Raw genomic sequence first — 22,415 nt, 5'->3', positions numbered from 1 at the left:
AGGTTTTATTAAAAGGTTAAAGTTTTTAAACATTGTAATGCTTTCGATTAAAGCACTTAGGCAGAGCTCGAGTCACCCTGCGGTTTTGATAGAGTGAGAAATGTAGAACAAACAGGTTACAGCTCTCACATGTGCGTACTAACTTAACATCGTAACACACGCGCCTAATTTTGTTTGACAGATGCGTTCTGGTGAAGTCGATCCCTGCTCAGTACGTTATGGCACGCATCTAATTTTTAATCACATTTAGTTTTGTTTCTGTATTAAAAATCACATTTTCACATGAATATTTAGCTTGCAGCACCGACCCTATGCAACTTTTGCACGTGTCTGTTATTGTACCACAGCTTAACATTCCCCCCCCCCTCCACCCGCAGCGACACATTGAACGCACGCACACACACACCTTCACTTTTGAGTAGTGAGATGTACCTTTTTATATATTGACTTTGCAGCCTTAGTTTAATACATTCCAGATAATTTGAAACCTATTTGTACTACTTGTCACTACAGGTAGCCGTGTTGTCACATCTTCAATTTGACTTTTATTTGTATTATTTTATTTTATTTTTTTCAAAAATGGATTACCGTGTCATGCTTAGTGCCCGAGCTTGTCTGTTTTCCATTTTTAACTTGTGTGTTATTTATGGTGTTTTATGAATGAGTTTTTTTTTTTTTTTTTTTTTCTCTCTTGTAGCAAAATCGTTTCTTAATGTTTTGCTTAGGAAAGAGCAGAGCGCCTAATTGGGGCTTGAAGCAAACATTCACCAGCTGAACACTGAACCTTTGACTGTGGCTGTTACATCTGTCTGATTTACTTGCCAGTACAGTATCTGTAACCTATTCAGGACATGTTGGGTTAAATTCACCAGTACAATCCAGAACTTTACATTCATTTAAAAACAACCTAAAAACAACTTTTTTTTGTTTTGTGTTATTAAAAAGCTTATTGCACAAACACTACTCCCAGTGCGCCATCACAGAAGGCTAAAGTCAAGCACTCACCAAATTCTGCAGCTGTACATGAATCCAAACAGACACAATGATCTTGGTAATTTTTTACTGTAAACTACTAACTGGCGAAAACTAAACACATGTAACCGTCACGTTCATCAGTGCTCATCAAGCTCTACCAGTTATACAACTAATAAACGTTATTTAACTAATTCTAGGATTTTATGTTGCTTTGATTGTTGGCTCTTTCTATTAAGGAAAATGTTTTCTGTTGAATTTTGTTTCTCTTCGATTGTGTCATGTGGTTGTCGATGTAATATATGTGTAAAAGTGTTGCACAGAAGTAATCGCAAGCAAAATGGCATATTTGTGCAATTGATTTTATTTTTATAGTATTTAAACAGTTTTTGGTGACAACCAGAAGTTTTATTTTGAAGTCGGGAGGGGTCTGTAAGGGGTTGTATCCATACTGTGGACAGCTTGTTAGATTCTATGAATGGGGAAAATGTCTACTAATAAAATCCTAATGTCAGCTTTGGGACCCTTCCCTTCTTCTTCTTTTTTTTTTTTTTTTTTTTTTTTTTTTTTTTTTTGGAAACATGCATGAGTAAGTACTGACTTTGCACTCCTGTAGCATCCCCGGACACATGATGCTTACTAGTGGGTGCATATTTAACTGCAGTGGGCTTCTAACTCAGTTGTGACAACCTACTCATGTAAGACTGTGTGATCCAGCTGTATTACTATCAATGATGGATATAACATCGTTCTCAAAAGTAAAGATGATTGTGCGAGGAGAACCTGCGTGGTTGCAAACAAGTACATTTGTTTAAAAGTCAGACGGTTACAAAAAAGAAATTGGTTTATAAATGACATTTTTGCGCAGGCATGTTTCCTTGCTCCCCGCAGCACCAAGAAGACTCTTCCTAGTGGGCGTGTTTAACTGGGGATTATTTTCACTACTTTTTGAGTGCTGACAAGTACAGCGTTAACTCCAGTGGGCTTCTAACAGCAGTCATGACATCCTACACATGTAAGACTGTGATTCAGCTGTGCGTGGAGCCAATCACAGGAGATGTTGAGAGGCTACAATGGGGAAAGACAGCATACACGATTTAAACAAATCATGAAAAAAAGTGCACGTACTGTAAAGAAAACAAAACAAAATTAAAAGGCTTAAAAAAAAAAAAAATCCAAGTGACCGTTATTACTGGATGTCCACACAAGTAAATTTTTAAATAAATTTGAGTCACAGTGAGCATCTCAGAGGAAATGAAAATGATTTGATGGTGGTTGAGCACTAAACAGGCTACTGTGCAGATTTTATGAATCCAGTGGGAATTTTGCATATGTGTTTTGTGCGCAGAGTGAGAACATTTATATGCAAATATAAGTGAATAAGGCCCATTTTCTCTCATGTGCAAACATGACAATTGAAGCATTCCATTTTTCTTTTTAATGACTTGCATTTAAATTTTTCCGAGCACGGCCTCCATTTCAAGGTTCAAGGTTCTTTATTTGTCACATGCATAGTTATACAAGTATAACACACAGTGAAATGTAGCCTGACATGCTCCTCGACATGTGCAAAAATGGGGGGGGGCTGTATTTAATATTTAATTGTGCACATAGTGAGGAATACCTCTAAACTTTATTTAATACAAACAAATTCAGGTATAAGAATATGCATAAATCAATTATGTGTGTACACACTGTTAGTAAATGATAAAAAAAAACTAAACAAAACTGGGTTTAAAGGGTTTTTGTGTGTGCGGCGTGTTTAGGGAGGCTGACGATGCCACAGAGGGAGACGGAGTCAGCGCTTCTTACGAAGCTATTAGAAAACAATGGCCTGGGGACTGGCTTCACTTGTCTCCTGTTTAAGCTGAAAATCAACAGGCCTGCAGAAGTGAATTGCATCATTTTGCATCTTGAGAACATCAGCGGCATCTGTAAGGTCCAAGCTGCATGCCACAGCTGCCGTTAGAAGCCTGCTTCAATGATGTAGCTGTCAGCGCTTAAAAAAATCTCTGCAGGTGCCCACATGGTTGCATGGATGCACATGTTCATATTCCAAAAACAAATGGTAATACTCCAAATATTCCAAATATTGAAGATGATGCTTCAAAGCAGAGATCAACTGCCGTGCCAAGTTATGAACGATGGATCAGCTCAGTAAAGACACAGAAAAGCAACAGCTTTAAAAAACACAAAGCGTAAACATATTTTTAATGTATTTGTTTTTGTTTTTTTTATTTATATTTCCTGATTGAAATGTATTGTAAGGTCATAATTTGTCATTCATCACATTACATGGCATGATGCACCAGGTCTACTACACCCATTTACAGGAGGAATACACGGAAACATACACAAGGTTTTACAATGGGGAAACAGGAAGTTTAGCTCATTGCACTTACAACAGTGAATGGAACACTTTGTACTCATTTTTAGGCTCTCCACCTTTTTCTGTATTTTATTTTCAACCTTTTACTTCATTCAATTGCATTATTTTATAATTATTTTAGTTTTTTTTACACACACATTTCCAATGTCCGCTTCACCCTCTCCCCATCTCCATAAAATCCCCCCCACCCACCCCAAAAGTCACATGGAAGCCAGGATATTTTTCCCTTTTTTGATTTTGATGTTCTCATTTTACAAACACGACATGTATAGAAACTCTACACAGACCAATATGTTTATTTTTTCTCATATCCGAATACAACTTTTTTTTAAAATGAGTTTTAAACAGTCCGCATGAGCCAGCCACATACGCACAACGATGCATTTTGTCGTTTTATTGATCAAATCAACATCTGATCTTGTTCGTTATGTTCTCTCGTTGTTTTTATACACGAGTAGCACGAGTCTGGGCAGGGAGTTTCCGGCTTGCATACGCTCCAGCTTGTGTTGCCGTTTTTGGTGTGCAAACGCCTCTCTCGTGCCTCTCATGCGCGCGTGTGTGTGTATGTTTGAGATTTACATGGCATTTACATGTTGTTGGTGTCTGTTTCGAAGCGGACTCTAGCCGGCTCTCGTGTGATATTTACACTGGAAAAAAAACACGACATGGCAACCTGTGAAGTGGGAGGTCAAAGGTCGAAGGGGTTTGTGTGGTCAAAAGGGGGTGGGGGGGGAGTAGTAGGGTTGGGTTAGGGCGGGTGTCCAGGTCATGCACTTGTCCTTTTTTTTTTTTTTTACTTTAATGATTCATACAGGTAAAAGGTGACAATAAATGATCCCTGATGGTTTTACAGTGAAAGATGGACTCTCTCGTGGTTTCATTTGTTTCGGCATTTAGCTTCTTTTACAGCCTCTCACCCATGAGACATTTACACACACTATACATTTTATATATATATTTGTGTTTTAAAATCGATCTAGGGTCCTACTATACGCTCACTGTCTTCATGACCAACAGCAAGACCAGTGGTGACTGTTACTACACTATGCTCTGTACAAGCACTGCATGCTACCTTTTTTTGGTTGAGAGCACACACCCGCGGGAACGCACGCACGCACACACACACACACAGTCTGGATTTCCCAAAAGCATTTTAAGCTGCATTTAAAGACAGCTCAAGCAGAGACACTGTGTTTATAACTCTATGTGGCACTCTGTGGCACGTTCACGCCCAATTCAGATACAGATCAATGTCACAAAGGGTTAAAGGTCCAGATTGTCTGTGCATAAATGCAGCTTTATTGCTGAGACGTTTCAGATTCAAAGACACGTCGCAGATGTGGTGGAAGAAACCTCTCGTTTAGCTTCACGTCTGTAAATCTGCCAGAGTTCTCTATCCAACTACTAGAGTTTTGTTCCAAACGGTCATTTGAAATAATATTCCTGCTCCTGGCATTGAGGAAAAACTCCAGATTTTTCTGTTTGGAGGAAGTCCCTACAGCAGATTTCATTCACGATTTGGAACACAACCCCTCAGAGTTCTATGTATCTCTAATATTGTTTACATTTGTGCTTCAAACGCCATTGAAAAACCCAGCTGTGGCTTGGTTATTTTTGCCCACTGGTGATTGCTGTGGTCTGAACAGAAGTCCATTGCATTCCTGGTTATAGACGCACACCACGCAGAGTATAGACAGAGACCACGACTGGCTAGAGGGCAGTAACAGGATGGCTTTCTTCAATGACCAGTATATTAGTATAAAAGCCCTTGCTGCTATGCATATTTAAGTCACCTTCAGCGGCTGGAGCAAAAAAAGAAAAAGAAAAAGAAAAAAAGAAACCGCCACGAACACGTTTTCACAGTTCCTGGGATTTATGTGCTCCAAATATTACAGACTCTCTCTGACTGGCAGCAGCCACGATTTCACCGGTGTCGTAAGCGATCTGCTTTCACTGCGCCTGCACAAACACACCCATTATTATCTGTTGTCTTCTGAACATCTCCGTTGCGATGCTGCCTTTAATGTGTGCTTTCCTGAGGCAAAAGTGATTGAGGATTGTTTTATTCAACATTTTATTGGATTTTTTTCTTTCTTTTCTTTTTTTTTTTTTAAACAAACTTCCAAAAACATACGACATACTGTACAATAGTGGAAGTTGGTATTAACTTGGGTAACGTTAAACTCTCTCTCATATTGTTTGTTGAAGCCTTATCTTTTGTTGGTGAAGTCACCAATCCGACGGCAGCGTATCCGTGATCTCTGTTTGGGTTACACACACTTAATGTGCAACTTAGAATGAGGCTGAAGAACCGTGGTGAAAAAGCATATAGGCGACTTATGTACAAACACAGTTTCTCATCGATATATCTATAAATTTTAAACCTAAATCTCTCTTTTTCCTAATGCCAGCTCGCTTTCTATACCCGCTCCGTATGATAAAATAAACTCTTACATAGACGAATCATCTATAAATGATAAATGGTTCAGAAAATAAAAACAATATATACATATACTAGCTTCTTGTCAGGCCCTGCTCAAATAAGACTTCAAAGGTATTTATAGTTAAGGGATACTTTGATACTGCATAAATCAACTCTTTAAATCTGGATTTCAATAAATAGATTCTTTCATAACTTGCTCTAATAAGCTGCTACCAGTGCAAACCAAACATACACACACACGCACACACACACGCACCCACACGTACGCAAACTCCCCTGTTTCACTGCTTAAATTCTGCTTTGAATAGTGTTTAACTTCATAGCCTACAACAGTTTCTTTTGTTAAATATAATCTATAGGTTTTGTAATAATTATACATCTGAACTTTAAATTGCTATGTCTATATCCTTTAATTTTTGGTGCTTCATTATCTGAAAAAAACAAAACTACAATTGCACATTAGGTAGCTAGCTAATAAGAATTATGGGTCTGGTTATTAAATTAAAAAAGGGAGACCTTTTCTTCTTTACCCCTGAGCAGACACTTACCATTTTAGGGAATATATTGAAGTATATCATAATCTGTCTCTTATAATCTGTTAATTCTCTATTTTTCCTTTATGAAACTGGATTGCTTGGATGCGTTCATGACAACCGGGATTTTTGAGTCCCTGCTAAATAGTTTTCAAATATCTGCACCTGCTGCTCCTTCCATTTCAGCTATTTTTTTTTTTTGGTTTGTGTTCATTGGTAAGCAGGTTTTGACTCTTCTCTATGTGAGCTACTGATTGGCTGGAAAAAAGAAAAGTCACTTTGTATAAAAATATGAAATTGCACACTTCATCAGCTTTGCCTAACATTTGATAGAGAACAGCCTGATGCATCTAACTCATCAAGCAGCATATTTTGTTCAAATCATAGGTGTAATTTCCCAGCTGCCATGAATACATCTTTGGTTGCAGAAAGGTACCCCAAACATTTAGGTTAACATGAAAAAAAAGAAAGATCCATCTTCAGATTTCCCTTACAATTAACCAGTTTCATACACAAATTCACAGAATCCTCTTATATTAATCTACCACAGATATCAAAACAAATGTGATATGCAAAAAAACACGTGTGACTTTCCCCCCCAATCTGTGTGTTTCACTTGCCTTTTCCTCTTCGTGATTTTCCAAATATGATTCATTGCATAGAACGACTGGAGATGAGAGGTCGCCTCTTCTGCCCACCATATTTGTCGTGATTAAACTCGTGGTTGTCTTGTTTTTTTCCAGGGTTTTTTTTTGTGTTCCTTTCCCCTCCACATTAGATGATGGTTGTTAAATACACGCATACAGAACCCGCACACACGTACAAACATTAGGAACAGAACGATATAGAGGTGACTGAGGTTTTCTGCGCCGGGACGCATGCGAAGGTTCCCAGCGAGTGTTCACACAGACAATATACAGCAGAAGTTGGTTGGTTCCATTTAGTTTTGCTGAGGGCCTCGCGATGATTGGCCTGACAGAGTACATTTTGAGTACCTTACCACAGACCCCACAATACACTGCAGGAGCAACAGCAGGGAGAACACTGACCTGAGAAGATTCCTTGACAGCTGGCAGTCTCAGAGAGAGGGTTTTTTTGGGGGGAGGGGGGTAGAGTTGTCGATGCCACCAACGATAGAAAGTTAAAGGTGGTGGGGGGGGAGGCAAGTGACTTTGTGTGACACAACCAAGTGTGTTAATTTCTGGTTCTTCAGTCACAATTCTTTTCCCTTTTTGACACCATTTAGAGTGTGCTTTCATGTGCACATTTGACAGAGTGAAGGCGCATGCTGACAAAAACTCGAGTGCGAAGAGCTCGGATGAGCCTTTTCCAGCCTCCCTAAAAGGAGCGTTGAAGTGGCCGGAAGAATCGTCCTCGGGCACAAACAACTCCCCCTTCCCCTGACTCCCGACGGGAAATGACGTCAAGTTCAGCTCTGCCTCGGTGTGTGGACTGGTCTGCTTTTCGAGTGCCTCTGTGCTGCCCTGCAGTGCTTTTCGATCAGACTCCAGCTGGCTTATGTAGCAGTGTAACACTCCAAAACAGGTTACTGCCGGTCGGAGGGAAAGATCTGGGCGGACTTGTGGTGATCAGGCAAACTCCTGCTCTCTGGCACAGCAGTGTAAAGAGTGAATTTTGCGGTACTTTTAAGTCAGACATCGGTGGTAAGTTAGACAGATGGAGGCAACACATTTCTATTCCACCAACTCTTGAAATGACACATGATTGTGCTCTTTACTTCATCGCCTCTTGCCCTATTGCTTTTATAATTATTCACAATAAATAAAAAGTCAGGAAAAATCAAATGGAAGGGGGTAAAAAAAACAATAGAAAATGAAAAATAGAAATGAAAAATAATATCACAAAAAATTATCAAAACAATGTCAATTTAAAAAAATAGAAATTAATCTCTCTGTGGCCAGTGTTCCAGCTGATGTTACTACATAAAAAAAAAACAAAGGATGTGACGGATGATGTGTTTACAGGATATCATAAAAAAGTATGCCACTGTTACCTGAAAATAAAACATGTAAAAATGATTAAGGCGATACTGGTAACCTGCAACGTAAAACCAGGCAAATTAAAAAAAATAGATTAGAAAACTAAATAAATCAAAAGAAATCAACAAAAGTGACAACCACCTATGACAACACGAGCAGTATCCGAGAAACAAATTTTGCAGAGATTGCCACAAGCACTGCAGGCTAATATTGTCTTAATGGCTTTGCAATGGCTGGTTAAAAAATAAATAAATAAATAAATAATCCAACCATTTATAGCTTCATTCTACATAACGAACATAACAAACAACAACAAAAACTCAATAAAAGTAAATGCTCCTCTTATTCCCGTGGCCGGATTCCTGTGTGTTGCTTCAGTAATCTCTCTTTTTCGTTACTGTTTATGTCGATGTGTTTCCAGTGTCTTTATGGCCTCTGTTAAGTAACGATGAACAGTGTAAGGTCTTGGATATAAAGTTCCATGCATTCCAAATTTCTACATTTTCCTTTCTTCTCTTCTTTTTTTTTTTTTTAAATCCACTTCTTTAAAGACATGGCGTGGCGTGGATCGTTTGACAGGGACTGGAAAGAAAGAAGAATCGGCATTCAAGAAATGCAGAGAGGTGAGGAAGAGGGAACTGTTCCGATCTGGAATGTAGATAAAAACAGAGCAAACCGTGGAAAGAAATGCATGCCAACACGCTCCCTCTGTGTCGGCCAAGTCATTGTCATAGTCTTATTCATTCAGAGAGACGTTTCTGTTTCTTCATTTTGTCAGCAAACAAGAAGTCTTTAGTACCAGAAAAACCTGCAGTTCTCCAACGGTTTAATCCGTTTGCCCCACGCTTTCTTTACTTCGAAAAGAGACGGAAAAGAGGAGAGAGGGGAGTTTGGTTGATACTTTTCCTTGTTTTAGCAAAGGACTATGAATGCAAAGATTCCTGCATGCCACCAGCTTGGTAAAGCCAGCATTTCCTATACGCTGTTAGTGGGAATGAACATCAGCCCATGACAACAGAACTGCATCACCCATATACACCAACCATATTTCCGTCCACTGATGTTAAATCTACATGGAGGGCCTGAGTTGGTTCCACGTGTCTCCCTCAGCTGTGGAGATCTCCAAGGAAAACCAAAAGCAAAGACCAATTTTAGCTCCCAGTTGCTCTTTTGGATTTGGAAGAACTGTGGGTTGGTTGGTTCAAGGACTCTGCAATATTCACATCTGCTTCTTTGGCTGGGACTGTCGGATGGATGAAGAGACTCCTTCAGAAGATGGATCCTGGCTTGGACTTTATCTAAAAAAAACAAAAAACAGAAAAGGAATTTTATCAAAATATAGAACACACCCCGTTTGGTCTGGTGTCTCTGTATGTATATGTTCATAAAAGTCTACTGTTAGATGCATTAGCAGTGGTGCATCATTTGCTACCGCACCAATATAACCCACTGTAACTTTGCTTCACCTTGTAAAGCTTATTTCTTTCACATATGTACAGAATAACCACTATTTACAACATCACAGCTGCTGTCCTTTTGACATAGAAGGCACAGAGGGGACAATGGATTGAGTCCAGATCTTTTGTGTGAACTATAGACAAGGATAAAGCAGAATAGTGTTTCCCTGTGGATATACATTTTTAAATGTTAAAGACACACAGACATTAAAGGAATTAGTCTACACATTTGTACTGATGTCCACTAGAGGGAGTGTTAGTCTAAGGAATAGACTGCCGGTCTTGCTTGTTGAACAGATGCACACAAACACACAAGCACATAATAACAGTGGATAGTAAGCACGCTCCCTTACTGTATGTCTGCACATTAGTGAAGCAGAGGATTCTCACGGAACAAAGCTAATAATACTGTAGCAATAATTTAATACTCAGTGATTTTGCTAAATAAAGTCATCATTCTCACCAATTTGTGCTTACAGTTTCTACGCATTTCACTTTTGCAATTAAATTGACGTCACACCTGTGAGATTGAGGTCTTTCATTGAGAAAAAAAAGAAGTAGTGCTGAGTCTTGCTCAAGAAATCCTGTTTTCATTCACTCAGAACTCTTTCCTGCTTCAGCCTTAAAAGTCAAAGCAAATAACAAAACACTCCAGTTTATATGTGCAGCACAATGTAATCAATTAAATGCAAAACTCCTGCATGTTCCAGGCAATCCCTTCTCATTTGCATGTTCAGAGGAGAGAGGAGTAGAGGGAAACAAGATATAAGCATCACAGATGCTCAAGCCACCTCAGCTGGTTCTTTTCACTGTGGAGGACTAGCGGCTCAACTCTGAGTCTTGACTGAATGGCCAACCTTCTCCCCCTTTGGCTAAGAAAGACCACAGCCACCCATTAGCGGAAACACATCTCTGCTTTTTGTATTCACGGTGGTGACCGACAGCTCGTGTCCGTAGATGAGGGTATTAGCATAGATCGACCGGCTTCACTTTCACATTCAGCTCTCTCTTCCCCACAACAGATCTGCATCACTGCAGACACCACACCAATCCATCTATCACTCTCACTGAGATCCTTCTACTGTGGGCAACAACTCCCCCTAACCTGGGGTGGGCACTACACTCTTTTCAGCCTGAGAACCACACCGAGGTGCTAATTCTCACTCTCGCACTCAGCTGCAAAGCGCTCCAACACAAGCTGGAGGTCACTCGGTTACATCGACAAATCTTCTGGTAGAGTCCAAAACCCAAAGGGAATGGGTTTGACTTATTACTGGCCAAAGAGGCCAGATACCACATACTCCTGAAGCACTCACCACATGAACCCCCGAGAGATGTGATTGATTGCCTTCCCTAGGTCTACAAAACACATGCAGGGTAGTTGGACGAACTCCCACACACCCTTAAATATCCTTAGGGGATGACTAGCTGGTCCAGTGTCCTGTGACCACAAAGAAAACTGCATTGTTTTCTCCTGAATCCAAGTCTGACTAACAGACAGATTCTCCTCTTCAGTACCCTGTTGAAGGTTTTTCCAAGGAGGCAGAAGAGTGTGAGCCCTCTCTAAATAGAGGGATCCCCTTCTTGAAAAGGGGATCCCTCTATTTAGATTCCCACCACAGTCTGCCAAACGAGAGGCAACAGCCCAGACCTCAATTCAGTGTTCCAGAAGCATGTCAATCAACAACATCCAGAACCTTAAGGAACTCAGGTGGAAAGTCATCCATCTGACAGGTATGGCCAAAAGAGGCTGTTTAACTATCTCAGTGCCCTCATCCCACTCATCCCCAAATTCAGCTTCCTCTGTAGAAGATATGTCAAGCATGGCAGGTTTTTAAGTAATGTTACCAAAACATAATGACTGGAGCATCTACATCATCTGCAAATCAGATTAGCATAACAACAAAGGTTTCGTGTTATTTGCAAAATGCAAAAAATGAACTCATGCAATCCATGAGCTCCTTTTCGTAAGTGATAGTACCAATAAAAATGTATTTCCCTAAAAAGAAATGGTATCAAATGCATATTTGCACAATTACTGCCTTCCAGTTTTCTTTTCCACTGTGCCTGACCCAGATTAACTGCTCCAGCGTGCCATATATTTATATGTTTCCCAGCGCCAGACTTAATCTGTTCCAGTGAGCACAGGCACCCAAAGGGCTGGTACACAACTTGAACACACAAACAAGGACAGTGACTCACACAAAGATGTATTAGTACGAGCACACAAAGACACACTGACTTAGTAACTGGACAGAGGGAGGAGACAGAGAAATATTGTGGGATGAGGGGACACTATGTGGCCAAAGGTATCTACACACATATTTCTATTTTGGTCTGTTGACTGGTTGATGATCGCTTCAGTCCTTATTATTTCAGATCGGGAAATTTGAAGACTCAGGTTAAAAAGAAATCATATTTAAGAGAAAGTGAGTGGAAGGCCCTTTCTTGTGTCAACGTGGCAAACCAGAGGGCCACAAAGAAATGCTTCCATGCTCGTAGGAAACAAATAGTTTATATCATCAAGAACGTTTAGGCTGAAATGAAAGATTATCACGGACTCAAGCAAGTATCAGTGTGGCCAACCTATTTAGTGTTCTTGTGGCTCAATGGGAGCAAACCCCTGCAACCAGGCTCTTTCCAGAAGACTGGAAGCTGTTTAACCAAGACATGAATGCACATGGTTTTGTCATGAGATCGTAACATAGGATTTAAGTAGTTTTTGAGTCAATGGCAGCTATGGAAGTACATTTGACATATAGCAAAGAAAAAAAAATGCAAGGATTAGATAGCAACAACTGGGAGAAAAGAAAAACAAGAAATCAATTATTATTATTTCTCCATGGGTGTTGGAAATTAGACAGAGCAGTAACAGAACAAGAAATAGGAGACTTCTACAGTTGATGGAGAGAAAAGAAAATATCTGGTAAAAAGAAAAGCAAAAATGGGAGCACGCACAGAGAAAAAAGGGACAAAAAAATGTCTGACAGCAGGAGTAAAATGACATATAGAACTCCCTCTGCAGCATTTAGTCATGTGGTGTGTGGCTGCAGAGCACTTAGAAACACATGCATGCACAAAAAGTCTCACACGTATATGCAATCTATAGGCTCATTTTATTATCTTTTATGGCACACATGCAACACTGCACATACCCTGAGCAACAGTAGCAACATCAATGCCTGCCCATTACCCCAAGTTGCTACATCTGGTGAGAAATATTTACTTAAAAAATTGGATCGGTACTTATTTGATTATGAAAGGTACGAGGAGCTGGGATGGAGGTGGGTTGCAAAGTGGCTTGTAGACATGCAATTTTGAGCAGAGCAGATCAATTCATAAAGCATTTCTATGTGACATTCTCTCACTGGATGTGTGAAAGCGGGTCAGGCGAGCCATCAGCTACTTACACTTCAACTGTAGCATGTAACTCGACTTTGTGGTCTACCTAAATTAACCCTATGATTTTATATTTGGTAATGTAAGTTTATGCATATAAATACATGGTTAAAGTTAGAGAGAGAAGTGTGGTTACAATATAAAAAAGCCATAAAAAGCAGATGCCATTATTTAACCAAAACTACAATATCCCTCTAATATAGTTTTAATATTTTTTTAACTAAATTGTTTCCATCAGTGGACTAACAAACAGAACTGTGACAGTAACTCTGGCTGGAATAGTGCAGTCGTATAAAGTTATTCAGTAATGTGATTAATATGTGATCTAAAAACAGATGTCTGAAATTTATACACAACACATACTTACTGTTTAAAACACTTTAAGTACTTTTTCACTTACAACTATTGGTATAATTGATTTATATTTAGGTAGTGAGGTTGTTGCACCTTCTGACTTTTGTGATGTTGTCATCAAAGTATATATAAAAAACTCCCAAAATATACCTTGGCCTTTTTTAGATTCTGACGTGCAGTCATTGTGCAATGTCATCAAAACAAAGGAAAAAGATCAAGTATTTAGGCAAACATCTCATTTTATTAGTCTCACTGTCTCACACTGAGCGTTGATCAAAGACAAACACTGATAACGGTTTAGCTAAATTTCGGAGCTTTAGCTCTCTTTGGTTCATTGAGCAACAAAATGAGCTGCCAACCGTATTTGGATCCTATTTGGAGTTTGATGTTTTGTTGCCATTTCATAAATCAGTGCAACAGTTTTAGAACTGGCAGCTTTCAAGGTGCAATCCAAAATAAACCAACTGGTTTTAAGCTTTTTGAGAAACAGACAACGCGCAGATAATCTCCACATGACAAAGGCTGTATTATGGACGCGACAATTTACAGATGTACACATTTTTGCTTTTTGTGTGTGTGTGATAATTATCGTTATTATCACAACAGTGACTGACATACCACAAAACACTTGAGGAACTTGAGAATCTGAAAAGAAACATTTTACAGGGAGGCTTTCCACGGATGAAAAGATCTTGATGGATCAGTTAGGTAAAGTAAAAAGTAACTCACTGTCTGGCGTGTCAGAGAGAGCGGTGTATTCTCTCTTCCAGTGCGTGCACAAGCTGGTAACATGAAGCATCCAGAGGATTTCAGTCCTTGTTGGCTGCAAGAGGAAGCAGGAGTATTTTAGGCATCTTACAAAGTACATTATATTGTATGTACAGGGATTTTTTTTAGTCTTTGCACATTTGTCACACTTACATGTTTTAGATCATGAAATAAATTGTAATATCAGACAATGTTAACATGAGTTAGAGAGGTCAAATGCACTGCAATTTCAGAAAATACCAGCAAAAAGTTTAAGCTTTGTGAGTGTTGAGTACTCACCAGTTTGCTCAGCTCTCCTCTCTGTTCCCCGCTCTCTCTCTCTCCTTTCTCTCTCTCTTTTAGTAAAATAAAAGCAGGGGGAACGCAACAGGTTTTTCTGGTATGAGGCCTCATGGCTGTTTGAATAGTCCTGCAAACACACAAATATTCACTTTGAAAAGTCAGCATATCAAATTGCTAGTGCTACAAAAAGCAGTACATTAGCTTACAAATCATTCAGGGGGAGAAATTATGCACCGGTGTCTGCAGTACATTCATCCTTTAAAAAAATCCTTTTTGTGTAAAGGCCCAGTAAGCACAATTAAAGGTATTTACAAAACCTGCTCATCACTGTCTTATTTATTTATCATGGTTCTGCAAATTCAAAATGACTTGAATTTGCTTTTATGTCTCAAGTCAAGAAATCATTTTAAAACAAATACTATCTCTTCCAAATCAGTTGTCTCAAGTCTACAGCTCCGGTGGTCGTAGTGAGCGCAGCATATGTACATTCAGCTGATAACCTGCTGCGTACACAAACAGCCTGTGTGATGCAAAACTGTGGGTCATAGTAGCAATTAGCTGTCATTGTCACTGTTAAATTCTCACCCTGCTTTCACAGAGCAGCAAGAGGACCAAATATAAATTAGCACTAACACAATGACACTGAGACACAGACACACTGCTCACACACTGATTCATGAACACACTGGCTGTTCTGTGTAAAACCATTTTAAGCCGCCCACTCCCCACAGCCTGCAAGAGTCAACACATAACATGCTCCAGCTAGCTGTCAAAATCCCACCAGACTTTGAACTAGCAGCATCTCGCAGAGTTATTTTTATACCTAATGTCTGAGATGCACTCGTCCACTGAAGACAAGGAGAAATCTTTCCAGGTCTTTGTACATGAATCACTGACCAAAAATACAACTGCTGTCTGATTGTGTTGTACTATGACAATCAAGAAAAGCGTGCTATTTTTGTTATTCTTTTTTTCTGTATGTGCTTTTTATAAAATAAACTGTGCAGCGACAGGACAATAAATGAAAGAGAAATTCTATTATTTACATATTTTATACATTATCTGCTGTATCTTATGGATGCGTGTCTTTGTAAAGAGCATGTAGGAATGAATAGGAGCAAAAAAAAGGGAAAAAATACCTTAATCTTAGCACCTCAGAAGAAAGAGGTGAACTTCTTGCCAAAACCAGAGATCGCTGGAGGAAAGTGGACAAAAATGGAGAGTTAGATGAATGTTGCAGATTTCTCTGTGGGTTATTGAGCAATAAAGTAAAATTGAGTTGTAAAAGTTTCTTTTTTCTAACAGTTATTTATACTTTATTATCCTTTTTATCGTAATCAGTTCAGTACTAGATTACAACCAATTTTATGTTTAATGCGCTCTCTCTGTTTTCTGCTGATTCATTGGCGTTACCTTCTCCCAGTTTGCCAGCCTGCTCCGCGGCTCCTCCAGGCAGGATCTTAGAAAACATGCCTTCTCCTTCCATGCCCGGTTGACCTGCTGCAGCACTGCCAATACCACCAGGTCTAGGAGCAGCTTTGGAGCCTGGACAGAAATACAGCGAGTGGAAGAAAGGGAGAGGATGATGGGATGTGGGAGAGGAAACATGGCCAGAGACGAAAATACGGAAGAAGACTGAGTAGAGGAGGAATCTATATTTGTCCAGATTTCATATTCGGTGGCACCTGTTAGCAAATATGAATTTTATGATGGGATCTGGTGTCCGGTGTTGTGTGTCTATTTACCGAGCTTTAAAAATTAGGGCAGTAGAAGAACTGCATCGCTCATCAGTTGCCCTGTTGAGTTTTTTCTGCCCTTTAAGTTTGCTGATTTATTTGATTTATTTGCTTGCCTGCAGCCGTTCTTTGGTCATTAGGTCCCCTCGGATAGACCTACATAGGCTTCCTGTTTGCTGATTTCCTTCCTTAAGAAAAATTAGCTTCATCCCATTTTCAGCTGGATCTTCTATCTACTCATTCGTTGAGATGTTTAAATAATTGATTTTCCAACAAAATGGCAATTTCACTAAAATATTAATTAGCCTTTGATGTTCTGTCCCAAAACAGCACCAATCCAGGTGCTATTTTTAATTCTTCTTCTTTCGGTTTCCCTTTTACGGGTCACCACAGCGGATTATCAGCCTATCCTCCATCTCACCCTATCCTTATCATACTGTTCTTTCACATCAACATGTCCTTCCTTCCTGCATCCATGAATCTTCTACGTGATCGTCCCGTATATCCACTATCCCTCCTCTGCACATGTCCAAACCATCTTGCTCAACCTGAGCTGTCCCTCTGATGTACTTGTCCCTCCTGATTAGTCCCAATGAAAATCTTAGCATATTCAGATCTGCCACTCCAACTCGGCCTCCTGTCTTTGTATCCAAGCTACTGTCTCCAAACCACAGATCATAGCAGGTCATAGTGGCTCCACCCACTTTCTATTGCTTTGGCTGGTTGACCCCAGGTATTTAAACTCTTTCACCTTCACTACCTCTACTCCTGGAATCTTCACATCACAACGCTATATTGTGTCTTGCTTCTTCTGGCTTCCAGTCTCCTCTACAGTGTGCGCCTCCACCTCTACACACTCTTCTTCCTGCTCCCTACTCTCACTACAAATCACAGTGTCATCAGCAAACATGACTCCAGTGTCAGCTCATCTGTTAAGCTGTCCATCACCACTTCATTATAATGTTTTGTAAGGTTATTTCTAAAAAAGAAAAATGTGAATTTTCTGAATTTAAAGTTGAGCAATTAGATTCACATGATTGGACTAAAAATTAATGATTAAAAATGAAGAATGTTTTTAAAAAATCTTTCATGTCCCTCGATTTATCCATGTATGAAACAAGTTAGATTAGCTGCTCTCCCTTTAAGGCCATCCTCTCTTCAGTATAAAGACAGAAGGAAAACAACTGTCTGTAACCAAGTTTTAAGGGCAGCGACCTCAAACTAATGATCGATTCAGTATTGATTCATTTTAATAGAAAGTTACTAAAAATGTTAGAAAGGGGTAAAAAAGCATAGATATTATTTTGCGAGATGAAGATTAACACAAATACTACTATACTATTACCTAACTAACACATTATGTCCTGACTTGGCATATTCATGAGGAATTACTGCCATGAAGTGAAAGCCCTCCTGTGTGTTTTTCCACTGTTGGATTAGCTGCAGATTAATCTCAGATTAGATGAAAGAGTGCGCAGTGGTTACATAATTCAGACATAGTGGGAAGCAGTTGGCAAGTTGTGGAATTTTGGGATTCTGTGTGTTTTGTGTGTGTGATGAGTGTACAGTACCTATGCCTGTGAGCGGGGGCTGGGCAGTCTTTGAGGCCAAGACAGGTGCTGCTTTTGCTCCAATAGCTGTTGCTGGAGGTGTGTCGATCTTGGGCTGGAGGCAGAAAGAGATGGAGAGAGGGGGAGAGAAAAGGGTCAAAGTTCATCCATTTAGAAATACTGACATCCCATGTTTACCTTCTTTTCACTGCAAAAAGGTTGGAAGTAGAAGACAGTCAGGGAAAAATGTCTGTCATGTATTCACATCGCTGGTGGCAGACAGGAATTGGAGGAATGTGGGATTTAGTTCTGTTTACTCGAATAAAACTTGAATGAAAGAGTGAGACAATACGAGATAAAAAGAGAAGAAGACAGCTGAAGTGATAGATAAGAGACGGAGAGACAGAAGCAAGACTGGAGAGAAAGCTGCTCCCTTATTGTGTTGTATTGTGACAGCTCACTGAATGATGACTGACTGAATGATGACTTTCAACACTGTCAAGTGTCAGTCTGAGGGTTTTCTCTTGAGGTGGGGTTGATTCACAAACCCAGAAGAAGAAAAAAGTGAAAAAACATATCTACAGAGTCAATGCACCCTGACATTGGTTGTTAAAGTCCCTGGAGCCCTCCTGGGGGAAAAGAACACTCTTTTGTACTAATTTGAACTGTCCCCTTTTTAAGGGGACAAATGGACTAAAACCACACACTGGAGCTTTTTCTTTAACTTCTCACCCTTACACACTGATCAGACATAACATTATGACCAATGACAGGTAAATACTAATAACTAATAACTATCGCTTCATCATGGGGCTTGTTAATATTAGGGTGCAGGTGAGCATTTTGTCTTCAAAGTTGACGCGTTAGAAGCAGGAAAAAACGGCAAGAGTAAGGATTTGAATGAATTTAACAAGAGAGAAAATGTGATGGCTAGACGACCAAGTCAAAGCATCTCCACAGCTGCAGCTCTTGTGGGGTTGTTCCTGTCTGCAGTGGTCAGTATCTATCAGAAGTGGTCACAGGAAGGGACAGTGGAGAACCAGTGACATGGTCAAGGGCAGCCAAGGCTGACAGATGAATGTGGGGAGCAAAGGCTGGCCCATGTGGTCCGATCCAACAGATGAGCTTTCCAGCTCAAATTGCTGAAAAATCTAATGCTGGTTCTGATAGAAAGGCGTCAGAATACACAGTGCATCGCAGTTTGTTGTCTATGTTGCTGCACAATCACAGACCAGTCAACTGACCCCTGTTCACCACTGAAAGAACCATCAATGGACACGTGAGCTCACAACTGGCCCACAGAACAATGGAAGAAGTTTGTTGGCTCAGTCTGATGAATCATGTTTTCTTTGACATCACATGGATGACTGAGTGCGTGTTCGTCGCTTCACAAGGGAACACGTGGCACCAGGATGGACTTTGGGAAGAAGGCAAACTGGTGGAGTAAGTGTAAAGCTTTGTGCAATGTTCTGCTAGGAAACTCTGGGTCCTGCCATTCACCTGGATGTTATTCCCTGATGGCCGTGGCCTCTTTCAGCACGATATTGCACCGTGCCTCAAAGTAAAAATGGTTCAGGGATAGTTTGAAGACCACAACAACGAGTTTGCGGTGTTGACTTGACCTCCAAATTCCCCAAATCTAAATCCAATCAAGCATCTGTGGGATGTGCTAGACAAAACAAGTTCGATCCATGGAGGCCCCACCTCACAACTTACTGCACTTAAAGGATCTGTTGCTAACATCTTGGTGTCAGATACACACGCAACACACCTTCAGGAGTCCCTCGACAGGGTCAGGGCTGTTTAGGCAGCAAATGGGGAACCAACGCTACATTACAGAGGTGGTCATAATGTATGCCTGATCAGTGTGTTTGATACTTTTAAAACCCCTGGAAAGAATTACTACTAACTACCAAAGTAAAGTTTTATATAAAAATGCTTCATTTCATTTCTTTTCTTTTCATTTTTTTATCTTGAGTTCTGATGTTGCTGTCAATCAAATCCATATTTAATCCATTTATTCCCTTGGCACTCATCTATGTGACACAAAGTTGCCAGTACTGGAGCTGATAGGTTCAGTTGATTTATTTGAATCTGCTGTGTCATTGTGATCAGTTTGAAAGTTTCTGTGCTGTTGTGTCCCTCTCTCTCAAACCCCCACCCCGACACCCCACTGCTCTGCATTCAACATCTGAGAACTAAATGGACAATGGCCTCAGGAAAGATACACACCAGACCATTTCTGATATCCATCACAGTAACAGCTTGGATTATCTGAACACAGGAAATATGAACCAGTGTTTGGATCCCTGTCATTTTTATCTTTTATGATAGACTGGCTCCTCTGTTTTCTGTAAACTGTGTGTGTGCGATTTATTTAAAGCTTCTATTTAAAGCAATCCATAAATAAACCTGACTTCAAAGACAGTGAACTGTTATTTTTAATCCCAAAATATGCTGCATCATTTCCATTTCATTCTTTTTGCTGCTGCAGAACATAGGTGATGCATAATGGTGCACAATGCAGCATACAGAATTTCATTATTTACAGCCACTTAATCAATGCTTTTTAATTACATAATGGACCCAACATAAGAGTGCAAGTGAATGAGTTCACACGCTGAATAATTATCATACCGCTATTTTTTTTGTTTTGTTTATGGTTTCCTGTCAGAAGCATTTGCAAAACCCATCCCTGCATAATTTTACATCAGATTTTATGAACAATTTCACTTTTCATTTTTCCTGCTGACTTTATACTAATGTACCAAAATGAAAATCATGAACACCCTTCAGCTCTGAAAGCACATTATGAATGATTCTGGGGTAGTAATAACCGGCACGGTGATAGTGGCTTTGTGAGCTTGAAAGTCATTCATATATTTACTAAAGATTGAATGAAGAGAATCTCTGAACTATCTCAGGTTTTGGGTTAAATGTCAGAGTGAGATTTTTTTGCTTCAGCTAGAAAAATAGATTGACATGGATTTCTGATTATGGAGGAAATGCAGGGTGAGAATAGATTTTTGCAAAGAGACTTTATGAGTGAGAATTTCTTGAGCATCTAGCAGACAGTGAATCAGCTACGCTGAGTTATCAACTGCCTCTCTGTTAATCACAGTGTAAGATAAAACTTGCCAGCAGAGGCGAGGCAGAATTTCAATATACTATCTGAACTGGGAGGAGGACCAGCTCTTATCTCGGGGACTGTGGAGGGACAGTGGAGGATGGAGGAGTGCAAAGGAGACAAGTGGAGACAAGCTGAAAGTGAAAGGGCTGGAGGACTAAAACAAAATAAATTGTTACTGTGCAGTAGGATGGCATATGTAATGTGAATATTGAAAGATATTTTTGTAATGGTCATGAAATACTTCTTATGTTACTTCATAAAACCAAAAACATCCTTTTATGACATTTTCTTCAAAATGTCAAATACAAATGTGAATTGAACCATTTGAGTGCACCGAAAGATGCATATTTTTTATTTTTACCTCATACAGAATAGAAAACAAAACAAGCCTCAAATCCTTACTTAGAAGAGTCATCTTTTCTTTCTGGACTCACAATTGTGGATGTTGTGGTTCCTGTTGGACCTGTCTGCCTGGCTTGGCCCATGGGTCCACCTGCTGGTCCCATCTGCCCCGGTTTGGCCTGGCCCTGTCCCATTCCCATTCCCATTCCCATGCCCATGCCCATGCCTTGTCCTTGGGCTTGGGGCTGCTGCTGGGAGCTGTTGGTTGTTGTGGCACCGGGCTGCCCTGGTCTGGTTGCTGAAGTCTGGGCTTGCTGCTGGAGTTGAGCCCTCTGTCCCGGAGCCCCATCTGTCTGGGAACCCGGGCCACCTTGCCGTCCTGATCCCGTAGGCCCACCAGCAGATCCCTGAGCCCTAGCAGAGCCACTGCCAGACCTTGAGGAGCCTGAGTGGAAAAAAAGGGTGTTTTTTATAAACAGTTTGTGGCTATTGCTTGAAAATGGACTCTTCTTGCCAATAAAAAAACAGGACATTAATTCAGCACTGATTTTTTCTGCAGCTACTGCCTGAAGGCCTGTAACTGTTGTCAAAACTGAAGGAATGATTGGCAGCTGAAAGGATTCAGTCAACACATCTTTGACCTTTGCGTCATCTGTTTCTTGTCTTGTGCACACATTTCCAAGTCGGTTATGCAAGTTAGATGATTTCCGCTACCATCTTCCACAGAGAAAGTTATGCTTTTATAAAACCAAAACTACAATGTACTGATAAAAGAAGCGGCTTACTCTGGCTTTCTCTTATAAAGTACTTTCAGATTTTATTACAGTGTAATAGTAACTGACAGGAAACACAGGCATGAGATGATGACACACAACAATGTTGTGAGCATAGATGAAAGCAGTGATTTAATGACTGCAGTGCTAAGAAAACAGCCATGGTGCTGCCTGCAGATAGCACATTTCTTGGAAAACATGTGCCTGATATTATATAGTTAATTAGAAAATGTTGATCCCTGAGGGAATATATGAGTGTAAAAAAAGCATCAAACACAATCTGAACA

The 22,415-nt window shown here is 40.0% G+C and overlaps 1 protein-coding gene across 3 annotated transcripts in view; it reads right to left on the bottom strand.

The window, feature by feature from the left end:
- Positions 1–32: 32 nt before the first annotated feature.
- The window catches only part of bsna (bassoon presynaptic cytomatrix protein a), a 133,624-nt gene continuing 111,241 nt past the window's right edge, over positions 33–22,415 (bottom strand). For all 3 annotated transcript variants that reach the window (XM_085443476.1, XM_085443477.1, XM_085443475.1), the window contains exons 10-16: positions 21,448–21,800; positions 17,905–17,998; positions 16,011–16,142; positions 15,737–15,792; positions 14,595–14,724; positions 14,277–14,370; positions 33–9,635 (exon numbers count right to left, since the gene is read on the bottom strand). In XM_085443476.1, coding sequence (XP_085299602.1) covers positions 15,752–15,792; positions 16,011–16,142; positions 17,905–17,998; positions 21,448–21,800 — 620 coding nt within the window. In that variant the 3' untranslated portion in view covers positions 33–9,635; positions 14,277–14,370; positions 14,595–14,724; positions 15,737–15,751. The remainder of the gene's footprint in view (positions 9,636–14,276; positions 14,371–14,594; positions 14,725–15,736; positions 15,793–16,010; positions 16,143–17,904; positions 17,999–21,447; positions 21,801–22,415) is intronic.

This window comes from Copadichromis virginalis, linkage group LG20, assembly GCF_057382275.1.
Source record: "Copadichromis virginalis isolate Kocher_CV1m ecotype Utaka linkage group LG20, C_Virginalis_male_GT1.1, whole genome shotgun sequence".
In the NCBI taxonomy this organism is placed as follows: Eukaryota; Metazoa; Chordata; class Actinopteri; order Cichliformes; family Cichlidae; genus Copadichromis; species Copadichromis virginalis.
Note: the sequence above shows the minus strand (reverse complement) of the source record. Positions and strands in the feature narration are given on the sequence as shown.